General features: G+C 45.2%; 1 protein-coding gene across 1 annotated transcript in view; it reads left to right on the top strand.

The window, feature by feature from the left end:
• The window catches only part of WWC3 (WWC family member 3), a 111826-nt gene that overhangs the window by 25504 nt on the left and 60869 nt on the right, over positions 1 to 25453 (top strand). The window contains exons 3-6 of the mRNA XM_004709981.2: positions 12598 to 12707; positions 16282 to 16485; positions 23315 to 23391; positions 24792 to 24871. Of these exons, the coding sequence (XP_004710038.2) occupies positions 12598 to 12707; positions 16282 to 16485; positions 23315 to 23391; positions 24792 to 24871 (471 nt within the window). The remainder of the gene's footprint in view (positions 1 to 12597; positions 12708 to 16281; positions 16486 to 23314; positions 23392 to 24791; positions 24872 to 25453) is intronic.

The raw sequence follows: 25453 nt of genomic DNA, 5'->3' as shown, positions 1-25453 counted from the left end.
GGCTTCCTGCGAGGGAGATGGCAGTGAGAGACGTGATGCATCCAGGCCTTCAGGATGGTTTTCCTCTTTCAAGTGTCTTGTACGATTTGGAGCCCTGAAACGGTTTTTGTCCCACTGCGAATGAAGTATATAGTAGAGTCTCAATATGTGTATGTCAGTCGTGGCCTATGTGTTGGAATCAAAATGTCAAGCCCAGCAGTTTGAACCCACCAGTTGCCCCATAGGAGAAAGATGAGGTTTTCTGTTCCAGTTAAGATGAACAGGCTCAGATACCCACAGGGGCAGGTCTAGCCTGTAGGACAGGGTCACCATGACTTGAAATCATGAAATTGGAGTTTTCTTTGGCTATTGAAGTCCAACTTACATTTCATATACATAATTCGGCACCTGTTGATAACCTCAACAGATTGATGACGTCTGGTCACTGTACACAATTGTGCAGCCCAGAGTTCCCAGTCCCACCCTAACCCCTAAAGACCACTGGTCTGCCGTCTGTCTCTCTATGTGCGTTTTAAAAGGCCTGCTTTTCTGGTTCATCTTGGAAAAGGTATGTTCTCAGGCAGACTCTCCTGGACATTGTCTTGTCCCTACCCCAATGAATGAACTACAGTGGTCGGAGTTCTCAATGGTGGCCATCCAATTAGGTATGGAATGAGCAAAGAGGACCCACCAAGAGGGCTGGGATGGGATGGGAGAGGCTTACAAAGCAGCCAGCTACACAGGGGAGGCCCAGAGTTGACTTGGCATATATAGCTGGGCTTCCAGCCTGCCCTGACTCCCCCCACTTATTGAGTGGGGCCAGGATACCATGCACCTGTTCTACTGACTACTGAGGAGAAAGAGCTGCATCCGTCCCTCCCTGTGTGGGTAGCCTATAACCATCTCGCCCATCCATCCAGGCACTCACGCCTAAGCCTGCACACTGACCAGCCTCTACTATCGGGACACAACCCGTGTACTTGCAGGCTCACTGGAGATCTGCTTCTGGGTAGCAGGCACCACTCATCATTGGCCAGAGGAGGGGGGGCGCCCAGCTGCATGGTGGTGCACCGCCTAGAACATGAAGTTCTGTGAGTTCAGGGCAGAGTTGGATGAGGTGGCATTCTTGCCCCAAAGGCACACCCACTTGGGAAGATGCCATGTGGACAAATCAGCACATTCTACTTGTAGTTTGAGTAAATGTCACAGGAGAAAGTGATGAGGCGGGCCACAGCAAGGAATGCTGCTTACTTTCAGCTGGGATAGGCTAGGGCTAGGTGACAGGAATCGAGACTAGATCTTGGGAGGAAGGCAGGGGTCTGAACAGGAAGGGAGTGGCTGGGAAATCTCCAACTCACTGCCATTGAGTCCATTCGGACTCTCAGGGACCCTACCGGACAGGGGAGGACGGCCCCAAGACTGTAACTCTTTATGGGAGTAGGAAGCCCCCTTGGAGCTCCCTTGGCTGGTGGTTTTGAACTGCTGACCTTGCACTTAGCAGCCCAACTCAGAACTACTATACCACTGGGGCAGAGGGAAGAAGAGTCCAAATTTGGGGGTGACAGTTGTGTGGCTGGGGCGGGGGAGTGATTGATTCCCAAGCGAGATTTTATGGTCTTGGAAATCTGCTTTTAATGTCTACCGAGGGCTTATGGAGAAGGTCGTCTCAGGCCAGGCATTTCTTAAAGGGCAAGTGGCTTAGGCCACGATCATTTATAGAATGAAATAACAACAGATCCAGAGGACACCTCAGCACTGTGCAGCCTACCACAGTAGCTGCAGCCACATGAGCGTATGGATTGGGCACTTGAATGAACATGGGAACTGTCAACTACACCTGGTCTTTCCAAGTCTTCCTACCTATCTTGTGTATAAATATTTATACTTATTACAGGTTGAAATGGTAATGTTTGGGGAGATATTGGGTTAAATAAAATCTGTTATTCAAATGACTGTAACCTACTTGATTTGATGTCTTGAAGATTGAAGTCATGTACATGGTGCTCATACTGTGTCTGTTGACCTGTGCTGCCCTAGAGAAGTCTGTGTGCTGCTCTATGTTGTATCGCTAGAGTAGATACTTATATGTGGAGGTGAAGAATGTGTTTTTTTTAGCCTTGCAAGTCGTGAGGGACTTGAGAAATTCCTTTCCGGAGTGGCTTTCCATCAGGAAACTCTTGCTGGGGGGTGCATTCAAATGGGCGAAGAGGACTGTACACCTCACCAGAATTTGCACCGGCCCCTTCTAACACCTGCCTTACAGGCTCTGACTCTCTCTTTTGCAGCAACACACTGCCCCACCAGAATCATAATGGCCTTCTCCCTGTGTTTGGGGGGCGGGGTGGGGGGGGATGTGCAAGAAAAACAAGCATTTAGGTTATGTAGGAAGTGCCAGAAGCCTTTGTATTGGTTACAGTATTCACCCTCCCCATCCGCCTAGTAAGCACAAGAAAACTCCGGCGCAGCAAGACTGAGTCATTGCCCAGGTGCATCCTTGCAGTTTGTTGTTGTGAGTGGCTGGCCGGCCAGCCCCCAACTCCCGGAGCCCCATAAACAACAGAATGAAACACTGCCGCTCCCGGCACCATCCCTGTGATGGGTTGCCAATCAGACCCTTGTGATCCGTGACGGTTTTATTGGTGGATTTTCAGGAAATGGATTGCCAGGCCTTTCTTTCTCGGCGTCTCAGTGGGGAGGCATCCCAGCAATGTGCAAGCCTCCACTGACAAACAGGTGATAACTACATCCGTGGTGCATTGGCTGGAAATTGACCCCAGGGCTCCCACATAACTCAAAACTCACTGCCATGGACTCGTGCTGCCTCCTAGCAGTTCCCCTGTGGGTTTCCAAGACTGGAACTGTTGATAGGAGTAGAAAGCCCAGTCTTTCTCCCTTGGAGCTGCTGGCACTTCAAAACTGGATTGCAGCCAAACACTACCACTACACTGCCAGGGTTCTGTAGTCTCCCACAAGGGAAGTGGGAATTTTACCACTGAGCCTTCACTGCCTCCTGCATCTATGCTAATCAGTAGAGTGTATTCAGTGTTAGGTAGTTTTCCCATAAGCTTTGTGAAAGTTGAGTCTCTATGCCTGTTGTACAGAAATCTGTACCAAGGGAGGGCCCTTCGATACAGTAATTAGCACATCACTTGCTTTTGGTGTTCTTGGGAGGGAGTGGGGTGCATCTGACTTTGGTGGTTCTAGTGCCTGAACAAGTGTGAGAACTGCTAGGATCACAAGGCAAGCTGAGCCCCGGGAAAACTGCTGTTCTTCTTAAATGCCTCCAGGACTGGTTTGTCTTAGGACAGTTTCTTCTTTGCTGGAGGATAGAATATCTTGCCAAGATCTTGCCTCTTTATCCGCTGTAGACACTCCCTTCCTGGTGGACAGGCCCACAGTCAGGAAACCACATTATGGATCAGGAGTTGGCCTGGCCCGTAGAGGATCGGAACAAAGGGATGGGGAAAGTCTTCAGTGCACTTCATCAAGCTTGAGTAGCTTGATGAATCACCTCTTTTTGCTTCTAAGGATATATGCTTCTAAGGATATATGCTTCTAAAAACAGAGCTGGGAGATGACCTTGTAGTACCCTGGCCTCCCCATTCCTGCTTTTCCTCTAATCTAGACCTTGTTGATCTCAGCTGCATTTGAAAAACCGCTTTCTTTGTCCATCCTGTCCTCTTCCAATGTTTTCTTGACTTAATTGGGTCCATGCTGGTTGTTATGTGATATCAATTTCAGAAATTGGCGTAATTTATCAAATACTTCAGGGCAGGCCTCTTGTGTGCGAGGGCTCTGCCTTAAAAGGTGATTAGAGAAACCAGCATTCTTTCTTTTAAGGAACGCAAGCTAATTGGGGAGGTAGCCCTGTAAAATAATAAATAAGCTACAAAGCGATAAGGTCTGTCCAAAATAGAAATATGGGCAGTGGTCCTCCTAACCCCTTCCTCCCAAGACTTCATGATGGGGGAGGAGAAACCATCTGGCCCTTTCCAGCTAAACTCACAGTCTTAAGTAAAACTGTGGCAACTGAGCCCGCCCTTCCAATCAAGTGAACCCGTGCTAAGCCTTTTGCCACACAAAGAATCCTTATTTTTTGTATGCAATGTGGCTTAGATGATCTCTAATCCCCCCTGCTTGTCTGTCACAGAGCCCATTGGGCTTTACATTGTCTTGGCTGTTGTCTGCATCTGGCTAAATTGTCTTGACTCACGAAAGACACTCACATCATCAAATGAGACGGAAATATTCATGCATTGCCCAGATCCTGATCACTTCCCCACTTCATCCAGATCTCCAAGTGTGCTTCTAGCTAAGTGTTCTCTCACACCGCTCCCACACTGCCGTAGATTTACAGAATAGCGGATTCTTGTTCAGGTCAGCCCACTGTGGGCCGTGAGAGTGGGGCTGGGGCTGGGGCTGCCAGGACGCTCTGATGTCCACAGTCATTCAGGGACGCAGGCTCCTTCCATGGTGTGACTCACCCATTTCTAGGTTCTTTGCAGCCATCCACTGGCTCCTCTGTGTTTGACCAACGGGCTAGGAAAGAGAAGCCTGCAAGGAGTTTGTGGGGGGCAGGCCTGGAAATGGTGTGAGTTCTGCCTACCTTCCGATGACCGGAACTCAGTCACAGGGCCTCACCCCACTGCAAGGAGCCCACTACGGAAATGTGATCGTGTGTCCAACAGGCAAGTGAATCGGATTAGCTGGACACATAGCATTGTTACTGGTCCCAGTGGGATGTGGGCCTAACTAAGGACAACTGGAGAGAGTTACAGCTTGTAACTAGCGAAGCAGCAAGACTTCAAGCCTACAGTAGAACCACAACAGGTATCCCCTGCTTTTTGAAAGTTTGCTTTATATAGCTTCGCTGTTACAAAAGAGTTACCCCAACCGAAAAAAGCCCGACCCCACTGCCCATCGGAACCCTGTAGGATGGCGTAGAACTGTTCCGGGGGTTTCTGAGACTGTCAATCTTCCCAGCAGCAGCAGACAGCTTCACCTTTCTCCCATGGAAATGGGCTTGGACCGCCAACCTTGCAGTTAGCCATCCAACACCTAACTCACAGCGCCACCAGGGCTCCTTTGAAAGACCTACACGAGTACCTGTTTTTGTTAACCAAAGAGGATTTCCGCTTTCAGGGAAAAGGCAAAGAGTGAAACTGGCAGTCAGCATTTGTTTTGCCAGCTAGCTGTTACAGAGGCAGCACACACCCCAGCAGTGAGAGCAAGCTCCTTCCCCAGCAACTACACTCGGCATGTCAGCAGCATCAGGCCACCACCGCTTTGAACTCTATCTGTGAACCAACCCTATGAGTTGATGCTCTTTTAGGGTTTGTATGTAATTTTTGTGATTCAGTAGATTATTTTTGATGGGGTTGGAAATGCTCCAGGTTTTCCCCCCACAGAAATGAATAGTGATTTCTTTTTCATTGTGGCTCACAAAAGGTTTAAAAAGTTGCATAGGCATGGTCGACATTCAGATAGTGAAATTTGTATTGCCAAGGTGCCTGCAAATGCAGTTTTGTGCTACTCCGGGAAACGAGTCCATCTCTGTCTGATTCTCTGTGGCTGTTGGTTCTGTAGACTTCTTGCCATTAAGAAAAAGTTTTTTTTTTTACCCATGTGTTTAGGAACCATTTCCGTTTTTCAGATTAGCCTGGAAATTTGCCCGTGAACTGTGATGGTTAGCTTTGTGTTGGAGACCATGAAAAGATTGACGAGGTTTAATTTTGTTTTCTTTTTTATTCTCAAGAAGACAATTTCATGCCAAAAATCCCAGGTGTTATTTAAGGATGATCTATTCTAAGGCTCAGGCTCTAATGATTGAGCCACTCATGTGGCATTAATACATGGAGAGACCAGTGGCAATGTTTAGTTCTAGGTGTGATTATTCTCGACCTGGAATTCAGAATTGGGAGTTGCTGACAAATGCCAGCTCAATTTATAAGTGCATTGTAAATAAATAGCCAAGGAAACGCTCTACATTTTCTGAAATTTTTATTTTGTTGTTGAGAATACACAGAGCAAAGCCTACACCAATTTAGCAATTTCTACCTGTACAATCCAGTGCCATTCATTCCATTCCTGAACTGTACAACCAAGCTCACCCTCCTTTGCTCGGTTGTTCCTCCCCCAGTAAAAGAAACTCCCCCCTCCTCCCAAGGTTCCTATCTAATCTTTCTCATTGCTGTGATCAATTTGTTCCCATATAGATGCTTATTAAAAGAGCATAATGCTTATGGTGAACCTCTCTTTCCTAGTCAAGCGAAATTGTTGCTTTGTTTTAAGAAGACTTCAGGGGATATTTTTTGGTTCAAAGTTTAACGATGATCTCAAAGTAATACTTTTAGGGCTCATCCAAGCTCAATGACTCCAGAAAGTCTGAAGGCTATGAGATTTTGAGATTTTGTTTTTGTATGTGTTCCCCTGTTCGATCAAGATTCTTCTATAGAATCTCTGATCAGAATGCTCAATAATCGTAGCCGGGCACCATTCCAGATCTTCTGATCTCCTGGCAGAGGAGGCAGTGGTTTGTGGAAGCCATTAGCCACACATTCCATTTCTTCATCCTGCTCCTGACTCTCCTTCTGCCTCTGTTGCTAGGTACATGTTCAGTGATCATTCAGAGTGATTTTGTTTGAAACTGATGTGGCAGTTTTGCGGAACATTCACCATTCTGTTCTGAACAATATTTCTCAAAGGGCTTCTCTGCTTCAATTTTGGGCAGGCGACCAACATCTGTGGGAATCTGATGAAAGCTTTGGACTTTCCTCATCAACTTTTTTGAGCAGTTTCCGGGAGTTGGGGGACCCACTCACTGCTAAGTGAGAATGTTCTGCCTTGGGGTGTGAATGCGATGCCACTGAATGCCTGGAGAAACTCACACAGCAAACAGGGTATAATTCACCCACCTAACCACAACTGGGCTGAGTTCCCATGTTCCTGCAGGCTGTGAACTTCACTGTGAGCCAGGTTATGGTAGAAAAGGTGAAGGAAGTCATTATAATATCTTGAGGACTGGTTTGGAACTGAAGTTGAGATTAATAGTATCCTCTCTGAATAGCCTATTACAAACAAGCATGAATTGGAAATATAAAGATGAACTTGTTCCAAGAGACTGGGAAGTGTATTCCAAGCCCCAAAGGATGACAGTGGCCTCCTTTTGTTCAAGAAATTGTGCTCAGAATCGGGGTATACATTTCTCTATACTCCCACTCTCTACAATCCACCTTTGTATGAGACAGATTCAAAAAGTTCATGGAAAAATGGAATGAGAAGATAATGGAATTTTCCCATGAACTTGGTGACGCCCCCTTGTATTTTTCTGCAATTTGGATAGGTGATTTCTACATTCCAGCCCCTTGAGCCTTGGCTGGGGAGGTGGGTGTGGCTCTACCTAGTCCAGAATGCTTTGCTTTGGAACTGAGAGCCTCACTTTGCAGATCCAGGGATCCATGATTTAAATAAGTGGTGCATAAATGTTAAACACACTGGCTGGCTCTCAAGGCAGTTTTCCTTTGGGGGGAAGTAGAAGGGAGTTGCAGAAAGCAGATAACTTGCATAGTTTTACTTCTGTGCCAAGGACAAATGGCAACGCAATGAAGGAATCTGCTCTATTTGGAACTAACTAGATAGGAGGTGGGGGACCCCAATGGAAGAAGTAGGACTCTTAGAACAAAATGCATTATTATTTTTAGCTTGACTTTCATTGAACCTATTTTAGATCATGTTCAGCATTTGAACTAGTAAATACAAATATGTCCAAATAGATTAAATTAAAAGAAAAAAATGTATTTCTTAGTTAAAACCAATCCCAGGTTTAGATGAGGCCTCATATTATCAATCAATGCAAAAATCATTTTGGGACTAGGGGGTATCAGTTGTGTTGTCTGAACTTGACGGACTTCAGGAAGGATCATTGGAATCAAGATCAGCCCAAGGCTGATTCCCATGGGGTGGAGGTCAGACATACCTCCCCTTGCCAACTTTTTTTTTTACCAATGCTAGCACCAGCACTTCCGCCCATGGCATATTCTACTACTCGGCTGGGTTTGATCATTTGTTTACAATGATCATGCAGCCCACCTCTCAGACCCCCAATGACAGGCTCCTCTCGGCCCCCTGAGGACAGCCTTCCTTCAGCTCCCTGAGGACAGACTTTGACTCTGCCACCTGTTGCTGCTGGCTCTGCTGCTGGGCCCCTTCCAGGCCTGTCACTGCCAGCGCTGCCACTGGGCCCCTCCTGGGCTTCTCACAATCTTCAGTGTTATAGGCCTTGGCCAGTGTTATAGCCCTTTTAGAAGGTTCCTTGGGTTCTCTCGCTTCCTGCTGCCACTTTCTTCCTTCTACTCCTCTTGCTGGCTGGACATACAGTATATGTATATATAACGCTTTGTAACTTTGAGGGCCTGGCCCCTCCAAGTGGGGGACCCCAAACTGACCAATCAGTCCCTTCTTGGTAAGCTATGATATGTCATTTGCATGGTATGGTATAGTAACTCCACGTGCATAGGAAGCTATAGTCACCTCATTTGCATAGTCAACTGACCAATCCCTGCCCTTCATAGAAACTCAAACCCACTGCCATCGAGTCGATTGCAACTCAAGGCAACCCATGAACTGCCAGAGTAGAATTGCCCCTGTAAGTTTCTGAGATGACTCTTTTCAGGAGTAGAAAGCCTCATCTTTCTCCCATAGAGTGGGGGTTGAACTGCTGACCTTGTGGTTAGCAGCCCAATGCATAACCTACTATGTCATCAAGGCTCTGTAGCTGTAGCCTAGGACTAGGCGAAAAGTATTGAAAAACAAAAAACCAAGTTGCTTACTGCATACCCAGTCTCAATCTAGACCAGTGGTTCTCAATGCCACGGCCCTTTAATAAAGTTCCTCATGTTGTGGTGATCCCCCCAACCATCAAATTATTTTCATTGCTACTTCGTAACTGTCATTTTGCTACTTTTATGAATTGGGCGACCCCTGTGAAAGGGTTGTTTGAACCCCCAAAGGGGTGGCAACCCACAGGTTGAGGACCACTGATCTAGACAAAGGTAACAAACCCTCTGGGCTTAGGGGGAAATAAAACCTCTCAAACCATTTCCCCCAAAGAACCAAGGCCAAAGGCTACACAAAGGACCTCATTTTGACCTCAGGCATCCATGAATTCATAGTGTTCCATTTTTCATCCACAAAGAAAAATTCCCTGAAGCAGCATTCATTGCTGTTAAGTCAATCCTCACTCATTGCGAACCGAGAACGGAGTCGACTTGCTGAGTGTTCCCAAGGCCGTAATTGTATTGGAAGCACTGTCACATCTTTCTCCTGCAGAGCCGCAGCTGGTCAATTTGAACTAGCGGTCATTTGGTTACCGGCTGAATCCTTCACCACAGCACCACCTGCACTTAAACTGTATACCACTACTTAAAAAGGAAGTCCCTGGGTGACTACTTACTTGTATTAGACTACCTATCTACTGGTTAAGGCACTTGACTGTTATCTAAAACGTTGGCGAATCTACCCTACCCAGAGGTGCCTTGGCAAACAAGTGTGGTGGTCTCCTTCCAAAAGGCCAGTCTTGAGAACCCATGGAGCAATTCTCCTCTGAACTTACTTATAGGGTTACTTATAGCAACTTCAAAGAAACACTCACCCTTATGAATTGACCAGCTAAAAGGGAAGTCGAAGTGAGGGTAAACTCCCTAAGGGCATTGAGTTGATTCCTCTTCATAGCTACCATATTGAATTGCTGAGATTGTCTGCCTTTATGGGAGCAGATTGCCTCATCGTTCTCCTGAAGGAACACCTGGTGGGTTTGAGCTGCTAACCTTACTGTTACCGGCCCAATGCATAAGCCACTATGCCACCAGCGTTCCTTAGAAGCGAGGGCAGGGCGTAATAATTACAAAACAAACACATCACAAGGAGATCGTTGATTATAAAAGCCTGGTAGAAATCTGCAGGAGGCGTTAAGGTGTTTTTTTTAAGTGGTCGCTGTGCCAATTCACTATCTCACATTTCATGTGAGAGAATTGGGCTTTGCTTTAATGGACAATTTTGGAAAAAGAGTAGCTATCCAGAGGTGTCCCTATAAATTTGAGAAATTACAAAATAAGACAGTGACCCTGCAATTGCTTTCATTTCTGATGGCGCCTTCTGTGCCTGCTTCTCGAGTGCTGGGACTTTTCCGCCTTTTTTTTTTTCACCAAATGGACAAGCACCTGCAAGGGGCTTTGTGAATGATCTTCTCTACCTCTCAGAGTTGAATGTGGAGATATCAATGGACTCTCTACTTGACGATGGACTTGACTGATTGGGTCCAAAGATGCTCATGGGATCTTCTTGGATTGTACTCCAAGTCCTTTATTTTGTCTTCAGTGTCCCTGAGGGATGCAAACGGTCATCCTCACTCAGCCACGTTTTTCTCTAGGCCAGGCGTCCTCCAACTATGGCCCAGGGGCCACATGCGGCCCCCCCCGAGAACATTTATCAGGCCCACCAGGTGTTTTTGCCCCATTTGTTTTTTAACTTCAAAATAAGATATGTGCATTGTGCATAGGAATTTGTCCATAGTTTTTTTTTTTATTATAGTCTGGCCCTCCAATGGCTCTGAGGGACAGTGAACTGGCCCTCTGTTTCAAAAGTTTGAGGACCCCTGCTCTAGGCTTATATACGGGAATCTAGAAAGCAGAAACTTAGTCAAGACTCAATTTGGATTACAATAGGATTGCTCTTACCATGGCTTGGTGCTCATTTAGGACCCAATTCACACATACACCCTGTCATGATTTTGCTTGACTTGGAAACACATCACTGTCATATCATTCCTCTCATGTGGATTGGGACAGGCTGCATGTGTGGTGTAGGTTAATCTTGTGATACTGTGATTTTTTTTGAGTGCTGGTATTTAGAATGCCCACAGCATGTTTGAATTCATCTTCCCTATCTTTGTTTTTAAGGAGTTTTGGTGCTACAGTGGTTATGTGTTGGGCTGCTAACTGAAAGGTGAGCAGTTCGAAACTACCAGCTGCTCTTTGAGGCTTTCTACTCCCATAAAAAGTTACAGCCTCAGAAACCCTTAAAGGGAAGTTCTACCCTGACTTATGGAATCGCTATGAGTCAGAAACAATTCAATGTCAGTGAGTTTGGTTTTGGGTTTGGTAGTGCAGTGGGTTAATTGTTGGATGGATAACCGAAAAATCACTGGTTCAAACCCACCAGCTGCTTCATGGGAGAAGGATGTGGCAGCCTGTTTCCATAAAGATTTACAACCGTAGAAACACTAGGTAGCAATTCTTTTCTGTCCTAGAGGGTCACAGTGAGTAGAATCAACTAGATGATAGGGTGGGGGCGGGGTGGGGTTTTTTGCTATTATCATCTTTGTTTTTATATTGATTCTTAACTTTGGAAAAATGTTAGCATGTGTTTAAATAAAGGCACATTAACATCAAGGGCTTTCTGATGGTGCTTTATCAACTTCTAAAATGCTCCTTGGAGAGAGTTCTGTTACAGAAGCTGTTTGGGGAATTCACACATTCAAAATTCACACCGGTCTCATGAGTTTTGGCTTCATGCCTGGTGCCTCACTTTCTTGGGGAAGGGAACTTGAACAGAACAGGAGTCTAATTGGATGTGGGAGGGTTGGGTTAGTGAAATTTAGGTTATAAGATTCCCATGCATACCAGTCAGTGTGTTATTATAGAGACAGGCGAATAGATAGCTGCCTACACGCAGACAATTCTAGGTGTGTCCAGCTTTCTACAACAGCTGCAGGCCTAAATCTGTCTTGTCAATCATCGTGATCCCTGGGAAGGGGGCGGAGCGGGAAGCTCTGTTTAAAAAAAAATCCATTTGAAAATCTCTGACTTTATCTTTTGCCTCAGTCTAAGACTTCCTGAGTCAGATTTCAGAGCGGTTCTGGAGACAACATTGCTTTTGTTGTTTTGTCCCCTCCCTCCCCCAGAATACTCAAAGAAAGGACCAATTGATAATTCCTATCTGGACCATAGGAAAATATAGAAAATACTTAATGGGCATCCTATTGTGCTATTTCCTTGCTGTGCTTTTGCATTTGGCCAGTGGCTACAGTGTAATTCATGAAATTTGGGGCACGGGGAAAGGGAAATCTTTCAGATGCCATTTGTAGAGACCCAAGCTAGCATTCATGTGTAATGTATGGAGATGGAGTGTTGGGAGGGGGTATGTCTCAGGTAATGAGAACAAAGCATAGCTACTCTCCCATTGTTCTGGAAGAGCTACATTCCATTGCCCCACGTCACTAAACATACTCTTTGGAGGAAGATGCTTGTTTTACCTGTTTTGTTAGTACATAACTGTCAATAGCCATTTTCACTGGTATTTAAAGTTGCACTTTGAGATGAATGCTTTTATGTATGAAGATACTGGTACAGTTACCAATTATTATTTGGGCAAAGCCTGTGAATTAATTTTCCAACTGAACAGAGCAAAATCAGTCAATTGAAGAAGAGATTACATAGTTTTGTATTAAAACCCACTTGTCAAAATAATAGTAAATTTTAAAAAACCCATGGGTCGAGCCCATGGAAAACTTTATGACATTGACCTAATTTTCAAATATGTTTTTATGGTTTTCTTTTGCAGGATAACAAAGCCATTGACCTTTGCCGATTGTGTTGGGGATGAACTTCCTTTAGGATGGGAAACTGTATATGATAAACAAATTGGAATTTATTACATGGACCACATAAATAGTGAGTAGAGTGCCACATTGTGATAATTATTTGTGAATGGCTTTTCATGTTGGATCTCAAAGACATGATGAATTTTTGCAGAGCTCAAAAATTGCCACTGCCTGAAGCAGCATGAAACGGGGCTTTATGAATGTAATCTGAAGTTATGAGCTGAGCTCTTCAGAACACGAAGCAGCTATGTAGCTATGCCTTGCTTGTGTTTTGTAGAGGTATGCATATAATATGTTTTATAGAGGTTTTTAATATCTCATATAAGGAATAGATTTCTCAGGCAGCCTGGGAACCGAACTGCATGTTTTCATGAGAAGATCGTTTATTACAAAATAGAACTTAAGAGCTCTTGAAGCAATCAGTGCGCAAGGGGTTACTTTATCACATACATTTAATTTTAACTTTGATGTCTGATACCTTTATGATCTTGGCGAAAGAGATCCGTGCAGAACTACCTAGAACAGTGATTCTCAACTGGGGGCAATTCTTCAAGGGGACACTTGGCCATGTGTGGAGCCTTTTTTTGGTCGTCACAAGGTGTATACTGGGGGTGCTGCGGGCATCTAGTGGGGAGGGGCAGACCATGCTGCTAAACACACTGTAATGCCAAGGACACCAAAGAGTGTCCTGCTTCCAGATGCCCATAGTGCCAAGGGTGAGACTTTGCACCTAGAGCCCCAATAAATCCGAGGTTAGTCCTCCACTCCTCATATGGGGCTTTCTGGCTCTTCTTCAGCCTTCCTTGGACATGGGTACAAACTGGGGATCCATTTCTCTCTCGGATTTATACTTTGTCACAATCTCCCCTTCATAGTCTAGCCCCCTCAGTGTTTCTGTCATTGTCATTTTTATTGCCAGGCAACTCTTTATTAGATAAAGATAGGAACTCTGGCTCCCCCTTGGTGTATGTTCCCTGTCTCTGTTTATTGAACATGGGGAGGCAGGGCAGGGTGAGGGTGTCCTGAAAATAGCCGGTGCCCTCCTCCTGAGTAATTTAGGAAGAGCTTTCCTTAGTCCGGGCTCACGGCCTCTCATTTCCCCTTAGTGTGATCTCCTCCAGGTTGGTGTCTTCAGGACTCATTCCTGCGTGCCTGCCAACCCTCCGAGTTTAGTACTCAGAAACCTAATTTGGGAGTCCTTCCTGTCGCTGTCCTGTGATACATTGCCTTCAGCTGGCACTCAGTCAGAACTGCCATCCAAAGACTGTGCAGTGTCCCTTGGAGATGAGAATAAGTGGTGTCCCTGCCTGCAGCTCTCTTGAATGGCAAGAGAGGGCTTCTAGATAGGGATAGGGATATCGGTGAAGACAGAAATCAAGAGCGAGGTAATGATAGACCTAGAGATATCGATAGAGATAGGGAGAAAGATAGAGAGGCGGAGACAGAGCCTGTGTGTGTGAGAGAGAGACACCATCAGAGAGAGATCATCTGGGCTTAGAATCCCTGCTAGTCACTCAGCCAGTGGGACTGCTACATGGCTTTATCAGCAGGCTCTCTCCTTCCCCACCTGGTTTCCCAGTGGCATCGGCCTTTAAGCAGTCCTTCTAGACAACTTGCTTGCCACTCTTGAGACCCAAGCGCCTGCAGATTCGCCTGACCCATAAGCCCCACGTGGTCATCCTTCAATGCCCCTCTTCCTCCCGCCTCTTGCTAATTCCTTCAGTCACAGCAGGCATTGGCAGAGTGCCTCTCATTGCAGCCACCGAGGTGAGGCCCCGAGGACATGGGAAAGTGAGACCCGGCCTCGCCCTCATGGAGCTCCTCTTCTAGGCCAGGGACACCGAGGTTGAGTCATTAACTCCTCCTCCCAGACAGTGGGAATGGTCACCAGGGAGCAAGGGAAGGAGAACAGGGGACTTCTGCTTAAGGGGTAAGAATTTCTGGATGTTTGGCAGCCTGAAGATGTTTTGGAACTAAGTAGTGGTGATGGTTGCCCAATATGAGGGCTGTATTTCATGTCACTGAATTGTACAGTTAACAATGGGCACCAGAGCAAATTTGACACGATCCAGTAAGACCTGTGAAAGCCAGACCTGCAGAAAGCAGAAACGTGTCAGAAAAGAAAAGCGACATTTCCCCCCTCTAATGGAGAGCGATAAGAAAGTGGTGAGGCTGCACCCTGTCAGAGGCGGGGAACGTGTGAGACCCAGAAAAACAAGCCTGTCCAGTCGAGTTCCTGCTCGCGTGGCTTTCACTGCATCCCTTGTCGCACAATACAGTTTTTGATGAATTTGGAGAGATGCTAAGATTCCCCGCTGGGCAGAAGGGAGCAGAGCAGAGTAGATGAGTCAACCTGGCCTGTTCAGGGACTTTGGAAAAGTTCAGTCTGTTTGTGGGGAAAAGGACAGAAAATCAAGATGAAGCTGGCAAGTCCATTTGGGGGATCCTTAAGCAAAGCTGTTTCTATGGCCAATAACACCTATGGCGATTAGTTTGAAATTGCTGAATAATCTCTCACAGCTGGTGAGGGAAACCGAGCTAGCCAATCGAAATCACTCACTGGCACCCCCCCCCCCGCCCCTAGTGGTATCATAACCCCCATAACTTACACATGTTCCACTCTTATGGCGTTTGGACTTGGTACTTTTAAGAATTTCCAGCTGAGTTGTTAGGAAGGGATGTTGGGTTGTGGCGGAAAGAGGCAGGAAGCCTGGACATTCCTGGAGGGAAATCATGAGGTCCTGATTAACCCAAAAGGGACCGGAAAGAAAGGTGTGCTGCTCACTGAGAGGCAATCAAGGGTCAGCAACCACTGACTCTTGGGGACACATTGAATACTCTAGGTGAGGGAGAGGAACAGGCGTTCTTAGAAGAAGCGTCCAGTCGGTTCCCAGGTGATGGCGATCCTGAGAGCGGGAAGGCCTGCGGAGAAGCAGGTGTTTGTTATCTTTGTGGTCGGTTGGCTTTGTTTTGTTTTCGGCAGTGAAAGGGCAGAGGGTAAGAATGGGCTCTGCTTTGCATGAGTGACTCAGAATGACTTTGGGTCTGTCCAGATGGAGCTGTGTCTAGGAGGCAGTTGGAAATAAAAGACAGGAACTCAGGAGAGAGCTTGGAGCTCGAGATAGGCTTAGGAGAACCATGGGAGTGAGAAAGCGGAGCGGAAGACAGGGATTTATGAGTAGGAGGAGACAAGGAAGTCAGCAAAGAGTGAGAAAATGCTGCTCGGCCTTTCACGGAGATGAAAGACCAGGAGAGCAAGCCAAGTCAAGTGGCAGTAGGGTTTATAGCTTCCTGCATGAAGGAAGTCCACAAGAAGAAGGTTGTAAATATTTCTTACTTTGACAGTTACGAGCTCATTTGGGCTCATCTACTCCCGAGTTTATTTACAGTGTGGTCATTATCTGTGGGCAATTGTATTGTCTTCCCCACTCCAGTGGACTATTTTGTATCTGCCTTGTGGGGTTTTCTTCTCGTCTCAACCATGGCTATAGAGAAATAATAGGTGTTCTGCATTCTAGATGGGTTTGATACACGGAATCTGCCAGAATGTGCATCCTGGTTGACTAGCAGCATGACTGCGTGGCTGTTGGCCAGCCTACAGCTTGTCCTTGTAAGCCACATGTGCTCTTACTCTTTGATTCCAGAGCTCACCCAGATTGAGGATCCCCGAGAGCAGTGGAGGCGGGAGCAGGAACGGATGTTGAAGGAATATTTAATTGTAGCCCAGGAGGCTCTCAATGCCAAGAAAGAAATATACCAGATTAAGCAGCAGCGGTTCGAGCTGGCCCAGGAGGAGTTCCAGCAGCTGCACAAGATGTGTGAGGATGACTGCCGCTCATATGCCAGCTGTGAGTTGACCCTACCCCCTGCGGTTAACACTCATGATGTTATGAGCTATCTCTCTGCTGGGTCACTTGGGCAAGCCAGTTTCATATTGGGTTTAGTCGCATGCTGTAGGAAATCACTACCCTGCACTGGAATCAGCTGGTCATCTGGCAGTCACTCAACAAATATTTGGCAAGCACTCGGCTGGTAACCAAAAGGTCAGCAGCTCGAACCCACCATGGGAGAAAGAGGTAGAAGACTGTTTCCATAAGCATGACAGCACATAGGTGCCAGGCCCTTAAAGGAGCGGTAGTGGCAGGAGCCCATAGCATACTTGTCAGCTGGCCAGTGACATGGGTCTCTCACCGCCCAGAGCTCTCACGCTGTTAGTCATCTCAAGCAGGGAGGTGTCATCTGGTGTCCCAGATGCTGGGAACAGAATACAATTTGGACTTGTTTCCTACTCCTCTCTTCTTCCTTAGTCAGGAGTCCAAGTGAAAGGAACCCATAGTCAATGAGCTCGATATAGGCACTCACAAGATTGCAACACGATGAAGTCCTCGTTGTTGTTATCTTCGTGGTACACCTGAGAAACTGAATATTGGGGAGGCCAAATCACTTCAAGGTTAAAAAACACCACCAAAAGATTGTCATCGAGTTGCTTCTGACCCATATATTTCAGGGTAGAACTGGGTCTCCTAGGGTTTTCAATGACTGGATTTTCAGGAGTAAGATGGTCCAACCTTTCTTCTGGGGTGCCTCTGGATGGATTTGACTAGCTAGCTTTTTGGTAATAGCCAAGCGCTGAGTGGTTTGCACCACTCAGAGACTCTTCAAGGCCACACATCCAGTGGCAGAACTTGTGTTTTTAGCCTTCAGTGGAAGAGCTGATGGTGGCTTTGGAACACATCATCTGCCCCCTGGTTTTCAAATTACCTGAAGATAAAAATTGGCAAGCCCTCTGCCGAATTTGGTAACGGGGCCAAGTTAAGGGCAGAACAATTTCTACTACTTGAAGTTTCTCATGGCCCAGGGTAGAATTGCTAAATGACTTGTTAGTTTTCTGGCAAAATGTTTACACCTGGCATTGGTATGTGGCTCAGTAGTTAAAATACTAGACTACTAACCGAAAGGTCAGTGGTTGAAACCCATCAGCCATTCCATGGGAGAAAGACGTGGCCATTTACTTCTGTAAATATTCAGAGCCTTGAAAATCCTATGGGGCAGTTCTAGTTTGCCCTTATGAAGTTGGCATGTACTCCAAGGCAATGGCTTGGGTATTGGTGTACATGGAGTGTGGGAGCAGAGCACAGACAGGACGGATGAAGGGCAATTGGATTTCACCAACACCTTTCACAGATTTCCCACGGAGCTTTGTAAATCACCAGGCGAGTACCTTATTCATTGGAGAGGAAAGATGGTGTGTCAATAATGGGCTTTTGGATATCTAAGAATACCCAAGCTTTGACGGTTTTTTGTCCCCCACCCCACCCCCGTCAAAAACAAATGTTTTTGAGACTTAAGACTAAGCCTGCAGCTCTCTTCTCTATGCATTTATGAACTAGGGCCCCAATACTCAGCCCGAAGCGATGCTTTCTAGAGTATTGGGATGGCCCTGTTCTGCAAGATTGGGACAAATTCTCTCTGAACTACACCCAGTACCTTTTCTCCACCTCCATGTTGTAGCATTTTCTCCTGGTTTCCATCACAACGTTTGGCCTCCTTTTGAACCCTAAATTAACTTGGCCCCCCTTCTCCCCTTTCAGGAGCTGCCCTTTCATTCTTCCCCGGTGTGTTCAGATGAGGTAGATGATCATTTCTAGGAGCTTCTGGGAGGAATTCTTGCACCAGATAAAAATTGTACCCTGAACTACAGGTCAACAAACGATGAGCCAAATCCGGCACCCTACTGTGTTTTATAACAAAGCTTTATTGGAACACGTACTCCTTCTTTTCATTGTTGTCCATGGCAGCTAGAGGGGCAGAATTGAGGCGTTCATACAGAGACCTTATGGCATGCCAAACCTAAACTATTGAAGGAGCACTAGTGACATAGTGGTGACAGTTTCAGAAAATCCATAGGGGCGGTTCTACCCTATCCTGTAGGTTACTATGAGTCAGAATTGACTCAATGACAGTGAGTTTTTGAGACCCGATATTATGAGTCCTGGTGGTGTAATGGGTTATGGGTTGGTCAGCAGTTTGAAACTACCAGCCACTCTAAAAGAGAAAGATGGCACTTTCTACTCTGAAAGAGTTACCGGTCTCGGAAACCCACAGGGGCAGTTCTGCCTTATCCTCTAAGGTTGCTGTAAGTTGGAATTGACATGATGGAGGTGTGTGTGTGTGTGTGTGTGTGCGTGTATAAGAGAGAGAGATTGAGACAGAGATTGCCACTCCCTCATCTCTACGACTTGTCCCACAATCCCCCTAGAGGTTTTTAACAAAATAACTGCTGCCTGGGCCCCACCCCGGAGATTTTAATTTAATTGGTCTTGGGTGGGTTCAATCTTGTTTTTTGGGGTGTTTTTCTTTTTCTTTTTTTAAGATTCCCCAAGTACTTAGGCCTACGTAGTTAATGCCCCTTCTAGCAACAACAGCAGTATGATTTTGTTACCTGGTTCCTGGGATCTACTAAGAGTCTAATGCCACAGATCTCCACCAAAAGTCTCCTTGGGTGGCTGGGAAAGAGCCTACCTTATCTTTGGTGAGAAAGTGCTGACCCGCCCTAAATTCTTGTCTTAGGTGGTGGAGAAGTTAGGTCTGCCTTATCAGTCATCAGACTTGCCAATGTTCTCTCTGAGGCTATAAGCCCATCCCACCAAGACTGTCTTCTACTGGTTCCTTGTTAAAGGGTTTCTCATCTGCTATCTGGATTAGGATAAGGGCCACAGCTTGGATATTCGCTTTTGTTTTCCTTGACTTAGCATGTTGGAGCAGGCAGGAGAAAAAGAGATCATGCTGGATTTTTCATGTGTAATACCTGGCAATCCTCACCCTTACACATGTGTTTACCAAGAGATAATCCCCAACTATGTTCTGGAGAGAGAGTTCTTAGTTGGGGTTTGATGGCATCTTGCATTACTTCTGAATGGACTTATTTGAGCCTTTGCTTGTAGTGCCTTTAAAAAAGTGTCATCCCCTCCTTAGTTGGCTTCACTTCTTTACATGTGTACCTTTGTCCCTACTTTGATAATTAGTGCCTGTTAGGGTGGAACCTGTCCCGGCTTGCTGTATTTTTTCCCCCAGAGCCCTCTCTGCTCTCTGGAGCAGCCCCCGTAAGCACTGGTCCCTGGGGCACACACCTGGTCCTGCAGGGCCAGCTGCCAGACAGACCATTTTGGAGGATGGTCTTGTTAAAGCAGCTCCTCCCCTTGGGTGCCCCTCGGGTATGGCACAGAGGAGAGATGTGTGTCAGAGAGAGAGGCCTGAGCTTCCTCCTTTGAGTATCTGGTAAAATAGAAACCCAAGATAAGTGCTGGGGCATGCAGTGTTTTGAGTGCTAAATAAATAGGCCAAGTCCACTTACTTGGTGATGGGCATTGGGGAGCTGGAAGGGTATTCTTCCTCCTGTTGGAAAGTCCGTGCAACGAAAGGTTTTGGGGGTCACGGGGGTATGTGTGTTAAGCCCCAGGAACCCAAGTTCTGGACACGAAGCCCTCTCTGACCGACAGTGTAGTGATTTCAAGTCACTACAGAACTCGGTCTTTTAATTCACAAAGTGTTTTTCTGTATTTTATGAGAATAGATGACGTAAGTGTGAGAGACACCCATCATAGCACATTATAATATTTTACATTGTTGTGGTCCAGTGAGGCTATACCTTTTGTTATTATATCATCCAAAATGATATTACATGTCTGAGCAGATTCCTTAGGCTATTTGATAGCTCTGCTCACTGAACTCTTAAAGAGAAGAAAGCTTCGGAGGCAAAAGTCTGGTCTCCATCATAAACTTAGAGATTGGAGACATGTGTTAGCAGAGGAAGTGATTTCTTTTTATATATGTTGTGGAGGGCATGCTGTTAAAAATGGGATCCAGAGTCCTGGGCTATACCTTCAGCTCTATAAAAAGTTCTATCAGAATGCACATGGAAAGAGTTGAGAATTTGTGTTTAGAAATGGAATTATAATATTAAAAGTTATACTACTCTTCACAAATATCCTTAGCAATTGAAGATCAAATGTATTCACTGTCAAGATCAAATGAATTCCCACCCCCTCCAAGTCCTGAAATTTTATCGTTTGGGGGACTGTAACAAAGGTATCACGATTAGTATCAATGTAAATGAAATATCTTCAATCATTTTGGATGGCTTCAGCTGTGAGTAACAGAAGAGGCTATGTCTTATTGGACAATAAGGAATTCATTATCACATAGAGAAGGCCTCTGGAGCTACCATGAGTTTCCTCAGTAGTGGATTCCGTGGTTCACTGATATCATTGGCTTATCAAGCTCCTCTGCTAGAACTGCGGTACTCTCTGGGTCTCCTGGGGGAGAGGCGGACACAGGGAAACACCGAAGTTCTCTTAGGTGAGAGGGAGTAATGGAGGACAGTTTGCTGTGTGGAGGACCACAGTATCCACTGCACCTCCCCCAATGCATTTCAAGTCTCTTGCTAGCATTTCCTATGAAATTGTATAGACCGAAAAAGTTTTGCCATTATTGTTACTAATAGTAGTAACCGATAATGGTTAGTTATTTTTTACATTGCAGTTCACATTGTTGGAATTTGGTGTTGGGGTTACTTTCTACCCTTAACAGGAAAGAGCCATTTTCTCCTTTAACTGCAAGTTTGACACACATGCAGGTGCCAGCCCACGACTTAGTTGCATATTACCTTAGAATTATAAGCCTTTATGCGTCTGTCTAGGAAGCTAAACGTAGGGTTCAACGTAGAGGTTTGTTGAAAAGATTTCTTTCTTTAAAGGGTATCGTGTGAAGTTTTGCTCTTGTTGCAGATCTTAATAAATGGAAGCAAAAAAAAAATTAGTAATAAGCCCAGATGGAAGTCATAGAGTTTGGAAATAGACATCTAGGTCTAAGGCACATTTTACCACATGTCTTAGAGAGATCATGATTCTATATAAGAAAATTTCTGGAATTTGGAAAGAAAATACAAAAATAATATTAAGAAATTTTAACATCAAGTTGACGAACATTGAGCTCCAGATATTTCTTTCTAGTAGATTCTTTTGTTTGAGATTCTGGCTTATGGAGACCGAAGTAACCAAATTGAGGCTATTACATAATCCTGCTACTTAAGCTGCTGATGGCCTTGCATATGAGTCTCCTTTCTAATCTAAAGTCAGGAAGCGATTTTGATTTCATTTTTAGTGGTTGGCCCCTGAGTTATCAGAATGCAAGGCAGCCTTTGGTATGCAGATCAAAGAAGTTAAAACAAAGGAGGCTGGGGCTGCAGATGGGTCTTCTGAGCAGGTGGGACTTACGGATGAAAGCAATCCGGAGTCAGCCCCCCTTACCCCCACCACCCGCCCCGTCCCGTGGTGTGATAGGCTCCTGAGGAGGAGCCCCTGGGGAGAGAACCAGGCAAGGCACTTCTCCCCAATCGCCAAGGGCAGGGAGTGAGACAGCCACACCAGGAAAGCACGGGGCCAAGAGAGGAAGGACTGGCAACACCGGAAAGGGATCTAGGCCCTTTGGGGCAGACAAAAACCGTGTTAAATGTGCATAGGGTGTCAACAGCTCTGTGTGTGTGCTTCACCCCTAGGTTGTAGTTGGTCATGGTAATGATGTTGTGTCTGTCAAGAGCGTGTTTGTCCTGGTCGTACACTGTGATGTGCTCTAGCTTCACATCCACAGAAAACCAGCCCTTAGATCCAACTGGAGGGAAACAACCTGTCCAAAGCCTGCCAGATAGAGACATGTGACTAGCACGTGGTTTAAAACATTTTTTAAAATAAAATTGAAATTCATTTTCTTTCCTGTTTCAATCATGGTTCCTGTGGAGATAATAGCTGTGATGAAATTTTTTAAGAACTAAAATCATTTGGAATGCAACCCCTGAGACTAACTGTACTTGCCATTTTGATGTCTAATTTTCTAGTGACTTCTATGTGGGAGTGCACTTTAAAAGACAGTAGAAATGGGTCCATGCTGTATGGACTCTTCACATATTAAAATTCGTTTACCATACTGTAATCATTCCTCCTCATCCCCCCTCCCCCCACCTTGGGTTATGTATTACATTGAAGTTCACACCCACCAGCAGCTCCTCGGGAGAAAGATGAGGCTGACTGGCTGCTTCCGTAGAGTCACAGTCCCAGAAACCCACACAGGCAGTTGTATTCTGTCCTATAGGATCGCCGAGTTGGAATCGACTTGGCGGCAGTGGGTTTGGTTTATTTTGGGTGGGGTGGATGTAATTTTTAAACCAAGTGGTTCTATAGGAAAGAGCTTTGGTAGCACAGCAGGAAAACACTTGACTGTTAACGAAAAGGCTGGCCGTTTAAACCTACCCAGAATCTCTGCAGAAGAAAGACATGGCACTCTGCTCCTGTAAGATTACAGCATTGGAAATTCTACTTTGTCATATGAGGTCTCTATGAGACGAAATCGATGCACAGCAACAATAGCAACAGTTCTCCAGTAGACATATTCAGAGGTTTGATTTATGTCTTGCCATATATTTTATTATGTGTCATATATTTTATTATGTGTCATTGTATAGAAAGGCCTCATGTAAAAATCAACAAAGAAAATCTGAGGTTGTGGAATGAGACTTAGATGCCATATTTTAGTACGGTGACTCTGAAGTTCCCGCCTCGATAGATGCAGTTCTTTATTTGAAAGGTTCTCAGATAACAGTAAATGTTTGTCTTCTGTATTTAGCCTTCTCTGGATATTCAACAAATACAAAGTATGACCCTCACCAAATTAAAGCAGAAATCGCAGGTCGTCGGGATAGGGTGAGTAAAAACTAATGTTTTCCAAGTTAAGAGTACCATATGTATTTTATGTAGCATTACCTATCCTGATTCATTTGGTGCTCGGTGGTGTGCTTAAGAGTTCATAGATTATTATTGCATTTTGTTTTAGTCTCTACTTTTTTCCCAATAGGAGGGGAAAAGTGTCCTCTGAGACTCTTAGTTCATATTACATAAAAATAATCTTGTATTCTGCTGTTTCGAGGGCCCAGAAGACCCAGCCCTGTTTGGAGAGATCTGTGACCAGCGGGGCCCAGCCTTAGAAGACTTTTGTTTATTCTTTATTAAATTTAATTTTTGATGAAAAGTTGCCCAGTAAAACCATTTCCCATTCCAGAGTTTGTAGACAGATGATCAGCAGCCTTGGTTACATTCTTCAGATCGTGTCAGAATTCTTCTGATTTCTATTCTAGTTATTTTGCTGCCATTTCCTTAATCTTCTGCCCGCCTCCCCTATCTCTTCATCTATGCTCCAAAATAGCTGTTGACCTTCTGGTCTTAATGTGCGCGCATGCGTGCGTGTGCGTGTGTACACACGCGCACACACACACACACACACACACGAGCGGGCTTCAAAAAGTTCATGAAAAAATCCCCCCTTTTTTTGTATTCCATTTTTGCATGAACTTTGTGAAGCCCCCTGTGTGTGTGTATGTGTGTGTGTAAGTGTGTACGAGCTATACTCAAGGGTAGCAATCTACCATTTTGCCAGGGATTGATAGATTTTTTTGCAAAATAATTCCTACCAAGGCATGTGACCAGATGGATTCTCATGCTCTCTCTCTGTGTTATTTTGGGCCATGCCAGGGTGTCTGGGAAAGGGGACAGTTTGCATAGGATACTTTAAACCAAGATTTTAATGTACTAGTTGTCAAATTTGCCTAGGAAGAACATCTGGGGTGCTGGTCAAAAATGTAAACTGCCAGGCCCACCTTTGTGCATTAAAGTAGGCCTGAATTGGTCCCAGAATTTGCTTGAATAAACACTCTAGGCACTTGAGTTACAGGTGGTCAGGGACCACATATCTAGAAATAATATTTAATATGTGGTTTCTATGAGTAGCACATAAAAGTAAAAATGATCAAAGTTTTACATGGTTTGCTAAATGTAATATACAAAGCAGTACTTTGAAAAGGGGAATAATTGCCACTCCCCCACTTGGGTATGAAGCTCTCAGGGGTCTGGGATTTTCATACACAAGCAAAGTGTTTTTTTTCCTAGATGGGCTGTTTTATGTATGTGCATATGATTGGAGGTTTATGAAGAAAATAGACATGGTTCATGAAATTGCAAGGCAATAAAACTTAAATGAGAAAACCAGTAGATAAATTTTTTGTGTAGCTTGTCTTTTGGGGAAACCCAACAATGCTGTTTGTCTTTAGCTTTCCAGATTAAAACGCGAGCTGGCTCAGATGAAGCAAGAGCTGCAGCACAAGGAGAAGGGAGTGGAGACCCTGCAAGAGTGAGTTGCCCAAGTCCCCGGAAGGGAGACGTTTCCTGCACTTTCATTTTGTGCTGTCCTGTTTGGTGTCTGCACACGTGTCCTAAAGCCTCGTGGGTGTTTCACACTTAGGCTTTTATATGTGTACTCCTCCTTTCCCGATGCTAAGCACGGAAATCTCTCTCTTCCTTGAAGGTGTGTGCAGCTCTGTTAAATCACAACACTCGGGCCATGCAGCCGTGACTTTGATCTCCTTTACGATTTCTTTTATATTTCTGCATATTGCGCTGTCGACACACATTGCTGTTGAAACTGACTCCTTCTTTGTTACTTTCAGTCTCTTCATTCTTAATGAAAATTTAAATTCATTTCAATTAAATAGAGTATATACATTTTAGTTCTCAAGGCTCAGAAGCTCTACCACAAGGGCTCAGTCAGTAGCCACTGGTAGTGAACCTGGCACAATCGACATTTTGGGCTGCATTGCTCTTTTGCTGTGGGAAACTGTCCTTTGCATTGTAGGATTTGTAGCAACATCCCTGGCCTTTACCTACTAGATGGCGGCCACAACCCAAAATGTCTGCAGAAATGGTCAAATGTCCC

This window comes from Echinops telfairi, unplaced genomic scaffold, assembly GCF_000313985.2.
Source record: "Echinops telfairi isolate 266 unplaced genomic scaffold, ASM31398v2 ScPeMD7_53;HRSCAF=182, whole genome shotgun sequence".
Lineage (NCBI taxonomy): Eukaryota > Metazoa > Chordata > Mammalia > Afrosoricida > Tenrecidae > Echinops > Echinops telfairi.
This window is presented reverse-complemented; position numbering and strand designations above follow the sequence as displayed.